General features: G+C 37.3%; 1 protein-coding gene and 1 pseudogene across 2 annotated transcripts; one reads left to right on the top strand and one right to left on the bottom strand.

The window, feature by feature from the left end:
* The first annotated feature begins 574 nt into the window (after nucleotides 1–574).
* LOC132170133 (arginine--tRNA ligase, chloroplastic/mitochondrial-like) lies at nucleotides 575–7,116 on the top strand (annotated as a pseudogene). Its single transcript, XR_015909459.1, has 17 exons — nucleotides 575–697; nucleotides 807–946; nucleotides 1,029–1,104; nucleotides 1,249–1,357; nucleotides 1,437–1,652; nucleotides 2,209–2,289; nucleotides 2,849–2,931; nucleotides 3,029–3,133; nucleotides 3,820–3,938; nucleotides 4,796–4,879; nucleotides 5,081–5,267; nucleotides 5,479–5,548; nucleotides 5,806–5,875; nucleotides 6,202–6,291; nucleotides 6,513–6,581; nucleotides 6,681–6,779; nucleotides 6,984–7,116. The product of XR_015909459.1 is annotated as an arginine--tRNA ligase, chloroplastic/mitochondrial-like (transcript).
* Nucleotides 7,117–8,247: 1,131 nt separating this feature from the next.
* On the bottom strand, nucleotides 8,248–9,494 carry LOC132171594 (serine/arginine repetitive matrix-like protein). The gene has a single exon (XM_059582959.2). It carries the CDS (start codon nucleotides 9,372–9,374, stop codon nucleotides 8,352–8,354), a length of 1,023 nt encoding a protein of 340 aa, XP_059438942.2. The 5' UTR covers nucleotides 9,375–9,494; the 3' UTR covers nucleotides 8,248–8,351.

Below are 9,494 nucleotides of genomic sequence, written 5' to 3' on the forward strand. Positions count from 1 at the left end.
TAGTTTGATGGGGTCATAATGTAAAGCTAGTAGTTTATGGGGAGAAATGATCATCGCGTGATAGTTCACGGGGAAAAGATAATTTCCCCTAAAAAAAAAAGCCACTAGACACAAAAATGCCATTAACATAATACTCGAACCCGCTCACAAAACTTTTCTTAAATTAATTTTTTAATGTTTTTAATTTAAAAAATATATATTTTTAAAATTAATTATATGAACTCTATCAATTTATTATTATTGGTATTAATATAATGTTTCGTCAAATTTTGAACGAATTTAGACGGATATACCATCTCCCTCTTTGCAAACCAGAGTACCTAAAAAAATAAACCAACGACCAAAAAAAAAAAATTAAAATTAAAATTAAACCACATGAACAATAAAGTACTTAACCCTTAATTTAATAAGTTATAAAATAATAATAATAATAATAATAATATTCCTAGCATTTATCTAGGTTATGGTGCTGTAGTTAATATTTTTTCTGTTAAATCTCAACCGTTATTATTATTATTATTTTTTTCCTATTCAATCTCAAACGTTGGTTGTTTTAACAGTTTAGGTGCCGTCACACGACTCACACCGTCTCCCATAGCACCTAAGCCGGATTCCTGCTCATTCTCAAACCTGTAATCCCCGCGCCTTTTCCCTTCAATTCTGGTGCAAACTCATGACAGTCTCAACAATGGCGAATGTAAGTTGATTTAACTCGCGATTACATAAGATTGTATTATTTTGATGCCAATTTCGTCTTGCGGTGCAATTGAGTTGTTGCTAAAAAGTTATTTTGGATTGTGCCATAGGAGGAGCCAAGTGTGGGAGATTTGATGCGAAAGCTGGAGAAATTGTTCGAAGCCTCGCTTAAGGCAACGGTGCCTAGTTTGCCGGATGTAAAACCGTCGGTTGCTGCATGCAGCCATGCTAAATATGGCGATTACCAATGGTATTACACTCACTTGTATGATGAAAATATTTGTGAATTGTAGTTATGGGGTTTGCTTACAAGTGTTTTGTGTTTGGTGCAGTAATAATGCAATGGACATATGGAATGAAATAAAAGGAAAGGAAGCTGAGTTTAAGAGTCCCCAATCTGTTGGACAGGTATTGACACTGACGTTCTCTTTACTTTTCTATGTTCTTCTTGGTTATTATAACTTATTTGATCATGGATGGTCTTGATATCTGTATTAAACTTTGAATTGATAGTATCGGATAGTTATCTCCATTGTTTTTCTGTATTTGTAGGCCATCATGCGAAATCTCCTTCAGTCAGATATGATAGAATCGTGCTCTGTAGTCTGTAGCTACGTCAGGATATGTGAATGTCACATTATCTCATAATATATATCTAAAAGCAAGGGAGAGATTTATTTTTATTGCAACTGATATAAAAGATTTTTATGGTTGGTTAACTCTAAATATTGCTGCTGCAGGGTATTCAAAAAATGCTAATTAATGGTGCTGATACCTGGGCACCACAGCTTCCAATCAAAAGGGCCGTTGTTGATTTTTCTTCACCTAATATAGCAAAAGCACTGCATGTAGGCCATCTAAGGTCTACTATTATTGGGGACACGCTAGCCCGTTTGCTTGAGTTTTCACATGTTGAAGTTCTTCGGCGAAACCATGTCAGTGATTGGGGTACTCAGGTAAATCTGCCTTGTGAAAATTTGTATTTATTATGTAGAAGCTGTTTGTGTTTGACAAGGCCTTAAGTTATGAATTTAGTTTTGTTTTTATGTATAAACCGATAATGTCATTGGTTTTCGTTTTCTTTGAATCAAATCCATTAGCTTGTATTGATGTACTTTAAAATCTAAATGATTTCTGGATGGACAGTGGTGAGTATAATCTCTCTTTCTAGTTTTTTCCGTCATCTAACATGTTCTCATCTCCAATAGGTCTTCCTAATTGGATAAAGGTAGCATTACATGCTATGTTTGCTAGCTTTATATTTCCACTTGGGTAATCTTATAATGATGTTGAACTTTGAGATTACTCATAAGGATAGGATCCAATACTCTGATTTTGCATACTTTAGAGACTAGATTACTCATGTTCGGTGTGAGCTATAATGACTGGAGCATCCATAGTTAAATGGCTGTTGTTGTTTCATAATTGATTGAAATATGAGTTATTATATACTGAAGAATATCTTCCCCTTTTCATTGGCACATTACATATATTGTCCTATGTGTTTTGCAGTTTGGTATGTTGATTGAATACCTCTTTGAGAAGGTTTCAAATTGGGAAAATATTAGTAAAACTGCTGTTGGAGATCTGCAGGTATGCGGAAACATCAAGATCTTGTTGGATCTTGTCTTATTTCTTTACCAAGTTGATGTTGCACTTTTTCAATTTAAATCACAACTTGATCCAATCACGTAATAGTCATTAGTGGTGTATTCATCATCTGTTTTTTTCAATGGATTAACTTCGTGCTGTCATATATAAGATGCACCCTTCATTGAAGGTGGTTGTTTCTATTAACATTTTTATAACAGCAAGTAAGCTGGAAAGATGAAATTTGGACAACGCCCTTTATTTGTTCCTTTTGCTCTTCTTTGTTAGTAAACTGGAAAATCTTTGGTATATATTATATTTGAATTAGCAACTCTTAACAATTATTCTTTCTACTAAAATAAAATGTGAGAGAGATAGTGAGGTCAAACTGAATTGTTTTGTTAGGAAATATACCTCACCACATTTTAAGTGCTCTTGCCAGTTCCGGCAAAATAAACTCGGAGTTAAGATATGCTTCAAGATGAGTTATTTTGTCATATATTCTTAAAACGCAAAAATTAAATGATTGATTTTTATTCTAACTCGAATCTCACTTTTCTAGACATTCTATAAGTCGGCAAAGGAGAAATTTGATAATGATTCCGAGTTTAAGAAGAAGGCACAAAGGCAGTGGTTTGCCTCCAGGTGATTTATTTACTTTTGTAGCGTATGGATTGAGGTTGATATCTCAGATAATGCAATATCTTAAGAACTGAGGTTGGCATGGCTCAACTTTTGATAGGGAGGGGACCCGAAGTACATTGGGGCATGGGTGCAGATTTGCGAAATCAGTCAGACAGAGTTCAACGAGGTTTATAAGCGGCTTGGAGTTCATTTAGAGGAAAAGGTATGCAAACATTTGACATCATGGTGCCACTAGAAAGTTATTTACTTTTGGTTTCTTCTTACATTGTGCATATCGAGAGTGAAAGTTGTATATTATTCATTTGGCTAAGGTGATAAAGGGCTGGGATGGGTTTGGTCAGGTATTAGGTATGTTGGTGCATTGAAGTAGCATAAATAACATGTAACCCATTTAAGTAGATGTGAGTTTTAGATGTAACAAAGATATGTGTAATACGAGGGTTAAAGTGATGCAAACATCCTAAGCTACATAAGATGTTTGTTTGGTTGCACCTCTCTTTTTTATTTCCTTATGGTGAGGGATTGGGGGGATAAGGGGGTGGGTGGACGTCGAACTAAATAACATTGTTGGCTGCAATGTGAGCTTTAGTAACAGACCTGCTGAACTTTTGGTGCCTTTGTGGTATTCAGTATTGCTTAAGCAATGACATACATGAACAACACATTACTACTTTATAGTAGTTTTGCAATCAAAATAAACTGAAAGTGTGGACATTACAGCTTTTTCATGAACGTTGCATGAAATGCAGATGGATCCTTGCTTTCATATAGACTACTAAGATCTTAGTGTCCAGCATTTTTGGATCAGATCTTATATTAATTGCGAGTTACTGAAAGGTAGCCAACAAACTGATATGTATATTTGCATATGCATTTTCTTGCTGACAGGGGGAAAGCTTCTACAATCCCTATATACCTGTGGCTTTGAAGGAATTGACTAGCAAAGATTTAATTGAAGACAGTGATGGTGGTTACAATTATGCTTCAACTGATCTAGCTGCACTTTGGTTAGTTCTTTTTACTATTATTATCTTGGTTCTGATGAACTTTGTGAAGTTGATTAATTCCTTAGTAGTTAGTTTTATGATCCTTTAGCTGTTCTCATGTACATTTCTTCTACCCCTATTTCCTTACTATCCGAGTCGCATAATTTAGTAAAGTGTCTTAAATGTTAGTACCATCAAAAGAATAACACTGACATTAGAATTGCCATAATTATCTAGTAATTGCTTAATGCTTTAAGGAATAAATTGCGGATGACTTCCTATGGATTGTTGTTGCTGATATATATATATATATATATATATAGTGTGCGAAGCTTAGCAACTTTTTCTATGCATTTTTCTAAGCAACCTAAAACACCAAACAACAAGCCACACCAATGTCTTTTTTACATGTTCTTCTAAGCCACTACATGCACTGAGGCTTGTTCAATATCTGTGACATTGAAAATATCGTTATTTACAATCAGATCAGGCCGGGATGAGTCGGAAATTCCTCCCCTGTTCTGACTTCCGACTACACTTTGTCTTGAATTTAAAAAATCTTCCAACATCCGACCCGCTCCTGTCAGAAACATTGTTGAGGGATGGTCAGATGTCTGCGCGGGTTTTTTCACAGCCCGAGATAAAGTATACTGTTTGATCTCTAACATGTATTGATGGCTGGCCTTGTCGACTTTTTCTTAATGACAAGCAATGTAAACTGATTGAACAGTTAGATGCTTCTTCTTTTTTTCTTCCCTCCCGCCACGGTCACTCTCCAGATAGGTTGCACGTAAGGGTGTTGTTATTTACTCTCTATGCAGTTGTCTTAAGTTTGTATCACTAATTTATTTGACTGCTCAGTGCTTTACAATGTGTAGGTATCGCCTTAATGAAGAGAAAGCTGAGTGGATGTATATGTTACTGATGCTGGTCAGAAGCAACACTTTGATATGGTGTTTAAGGTATGTGTCCAAAGCCTTATCTCATGAACCATTTTCTGGTAACTCATGCATGTTGTTTGTCATTGAACTTATGTTGTTTGCATTAATCTTCATAACTGGTAGTTGACAGTAATTTGAATAAACTGTCTTCATGGGTAGCACTATTGCTAATTTGCAATTGGAAGTATAAAGTTAGAGACGCATTTGCTTTATATATTTCAGGCTGCCAAACGTGCAGGTTGGCTGCCAGCTGATGGTAAAATGTACCCTAAAGCTTGCCATGTGGGTTTTGGTGTTGTTCTTGGAGAAAATAGGAAGCGATTCAGAACTCGCAGCAGTGAAGTGGTTTTGCTAGTTGACTTACTTGATGAAGCCAAGAGTCGCAGTAAAACTGCCCTTATCAATCGTGGTATGGTGGTGAATGGCCTATTTTTTGTTTTATCTGTCACCATGTGGTTTCACTCTCTGTATCTTGTTTATATAATCCTGGTTATGTCACATCTTCTATTTTTCAGACCTATGACCATTAATGTATCTATATTGTCTGTTGTTATGACAAGTTCTTACTGCTAAGCATATAAACTTATGAAATCCGTAAATATTTCTTCTATCTTTGTTAGGTAAGGACATAGAATGGACCGAAGAGGAGCTTGAGCAAATTGCCGAGGCCGTTGGTTATGGTGCTGTTAAGTAAGCTTTCCATACTCATACCATCAATACTATAAACAAAGCTATATAAGTTCTTGCAGACAATAGTATGAGCTGTAGCTTGTAAGTATCCCCACCATAAGACATTGAATCTCTAGCTATCATATGAAGTTAAGTTATTTTGCCATCATATGGTTTGATTTTTGTTGTTCACTTCATTTTGAAGGTCATAGTGATATTTCTTATTAATTTTATCTCTGATATTGCATTAATCTGTAATTTTAAAATGGTTTTGGCAGGTATGCTGATTTGATGAATTACAGATCAACCGACTATGAGTTTAGTTTTGATAGGATGTTGAAAGATAAGGTGCATTTACCGTTCACTGCTTTTGGGTGTGCAGATTATCTGAAGCTAAGCTATGTAGCTATAAATATATTAGATCAGTTTTACGCTACAGAATAATTTAGGCAATGCCTACTCTTATGTTGTCATGTTACTGTGTTGTATTGATTTATCAATCACCTTTAGAGTTGGCAGAAAAACTGATTACTGATAGTTACTGTAAAGTTTTGTTGTCTATATAGTCTCTCTCTACCCATTTATGCTTTAGATGTTACTATTGCAACTACTACTTTGTTGCAGCTGCTACCACTTGTATTTGTTTCTAACTTGTCTAAAATTGATATGAGCAGGGAAACACTGCCGTATATTTGCTGTATGCTCATGCTCGAATATGTTCAATCATCGGGAAATGTGGTAAAGACACAGAAGGGTTGAAGAATGTAAGTTTTCTTCCTACTTCCAGCAATATATACCTTAAAGTCTTATGTTAAGTTTCGGTTACCTAGGTGGAGGGTGAGGTTGTGGGTTCCAAGTCTCACAGGATGCATGTGTAACTTACCAATCATAAGAAAAGTGAATAAACTTAAATTTAAATTAATAAGTGCAAATTAAACCTTCATAGTTTTTTTTCCCTCCTTTACTTTCTTTTTCTTTGAGATAGACTGGGGCAATAGTTTTGGCTCATGCGAATGAACGTGCATTGGGGCTTCTTCTGCTTCGGTTTTCTGAGGTAAGATGTCATTTAATTATGGCGTCAGGATGATTGTAACTTTTTTAGCTGCATGATGTCTATAGATCTGATTGCGGCATCTGCCATTTCACTTTTCAGATCGTTGAGGAGGCCTGCAACACTCTCATGCCAAATTTGTTGTGTAAATACCTCTATGAGTTGGCAGAAAACTTTACGACATTCTATAACAATTGCAAGGTATTTGTTCACAAACACAAACACCTTTCATTCTTACGCTTTATAAGTGCGTTGTCTTGACCAAGTCACACTTTGGGGTTGAAGCGGCCAATTGACTCTTCAATGGTGTTTGGTAGGGGCCATGGAAGCAAAATGCAAATGAATATATAAATATAAATACAAAAGCTTTCTTAAATAACATTGTCTTATTGAAACTTTGGCTAGGTTGTTGGGCAGGCTGAGGAAACAAGCAGACTCTTGTCTCTTGCTATGCGAGGCGACTGCAACGGTGATGAGGAAATGCTTTTATCTCCTTGGAATCGAACCTGTTTACAAGATATGATATTATATTATGTGTCACGTGTCTCCTTGGGATCGAACCTGTTTACAAGATATTATATTATATTAGAATAAGATAGATACTCAAAAATACGACCCTCAAGAAAAAGCAAACATTACAAATATAGATTTTTAGAGAAAGAATAAAGAAATTTTAAAAAAATAATATTTAAATAGAATAATGAAAGTGAATAGTTAAAATAGTAAAGTTATTGATAATGCTTTAAAAAAGTTAATAGCTAAAAAGTAGAGAAACGTGATTTTTAGCTTTTTTTTAGTAGTAATATTTGGTGAGGCTATGAGATTGTGTAGTAGTCGTAGTGGTGGGGCTAGTGGGCCTGTTATTGTTTGTCTTGTAATAGTTATGGGTTAGTATTCAGTTGTTGGGTCGGTTATTTGTAATGCAACTCTGCTTACGGTAATGAAAATGGGCATCTCGTTTGAAACCCAAAACATAGTTACTATTGTCAATATTTAATTATATTGGAGTAGTGTTGGATTAATTTCAGAAATTGGAGTAGATCCAAACAAGGTTTGGCACTAATCAAGCATTTTCTTCCATCCCATGAAAGGTTGACATTTCTGCATGTAAAAAAGAAAAACATATGTTACCAAAACACGGCTTCCATCACTTGTCTATGACAAAAAAAAAAAAAAAAAAAAAACCTTTCCCCATTTTCTTAATTTAATGTTTTGGTAACTGAATTTGGAGAAAAATTTTGTCCAAAAATAACCATTAAAAAAAGTAGAGATTCTGAAATATGAACAAAACTAGTAATATAAAAGTAAGCATTCTATTAAAGTTTGCTCTCTTCAAGATCTAAGGTTCAACACCTTAGAGTTGCAAACAATCTCTTGGGATCGCACCTCCTGGTGAAAAGCCAATGATTTAATCAGTTTTGTGTAAGGAAACTTTCAAGAGTGTGGTGCATGGAACCGAAATTTACCCTGTAGGAGTGAGTCCAAAGGCTCTGCTTTGGAGAGGTTCTCCGACATAAAATAAATAAATTAAAAAAACCAAAAAAAAAAAAGGTAAACATTTGAAATATGAACAGAACTAGCAACACAAAAGTAAATTCCATATACAACCCAATCTGAAAAAAGTTAGAAAATCTACATTTTCTATTAATTACAAAGATTAAAAAAAAAAAAACCACAAAAACAACAAGAAAGTTCAACAAATTAACAGCAACTAGTAACATAATCTCTCAAAGAAATAATAAATAATGAGACAGTTAATTAATTACGTTCATCTCAATACACCTTCTTCGTAAATAGACTTTTCAAGCTGAAAATATTACCACCATTTCCAACATTAGCACTTCCACCGCCATTATCAATAATTTTACGATTATTGTTGATGCCACCAGCGCCACCGCTATTAACGGCGCTATTCTCGTCGCTTCTACAACTCAAATGGTGCTTATACCCAATGCACATCGGCACATTCAAATTCAAAACCCTCGCTTTCGGCGCGCCATCTACACCTTTAGCGGCGGTTCTGCCACGGCGCGTGTCGGGCACGTCCTTTTTGGAGCCTTTCTCGAACCGAACCACAGGCTCGGAGCTCTTCAGCGCCGAGGCTCCTCCACGACGGACGTGCCAAACCGGGCTGCTCCGACCCAGATGGACCCCGGCCCGGCCCGGACTGCTCGGCCACTTCCTCGACTTGGACTCGCCGGCCGAGTTGCTCCGCGAGCACGGCGCGCTGTTCACCTTCCGGGTGCCCGGAACCCCGGGACCAGACTTGGGTCGGGTGTTGGCGTTCCCGGCGGATCTGCTCCGCGAAAATGGCCATATGTTGATGTTCAGCTCGGCCGAGCTCGCCCCGCTCCCACCCTTTCGCTCTTTCTCTGCCTTCTTCTTCTCTTTCTCTTTCTCTTTGTCTTTCTCTTCTGGGCTTTTCGTGCTGCTGCTACTACTACTTTTCTTGAAAATGTCTCTCCAGCGCTTTGACCCGCTGAACGAGGCGATTGACTCGGTGATTGAAAAGGGTGCGGACTCGGGTGGTCCTGGGTCTGGGTTTTTGTTGGGAGGCTCTGGGTCTGGGTTTGCGTTGGGGGGTTCTGGGGAAGGGTCTGGTTGGGGGAGGAGGCGGAGAGGGAGGAGGACACCGTCGACAAAGAGCTCGTCGGCGGAGACGAGATTGGGTTGTGGGAAGGACGGGTTTCGGATCATCCAGAACTCAAACTCGGGCGAGGCGGAGCAGCTGCTTCGTCTCCCGCTGCCACTAGGTGAGAAGGCTTGCGCCTCTGGCCTGACTCTCTGGCTATCCATGTCCCTAGAGAGAGAGAAAGAGAGAGATGGGGAGGGGGAGGTTTCCTGGGTTTACAGGGAGTTCAGAGTTCAGTGCAATAAAGAAAGGAGAGTGACGAGTGAGTGATAAAAGATTTGTGT

The sequence above is a fragment of the Corylus avellana genome, chromosome 1 (genome assembly GCF_965113065.1).
Source record: "Corylus avellana chromosome 1, dhCorAvel1.hap1.2, whole genome shotgun sequence".
NCBI classification, from domain to species: domain Eukaryota; kingdom Viridiplantae; phylum Streptophyta; class Magnoliopsida; order Fagales; family Betulaceae; genus Corylus; species Corylus avellana.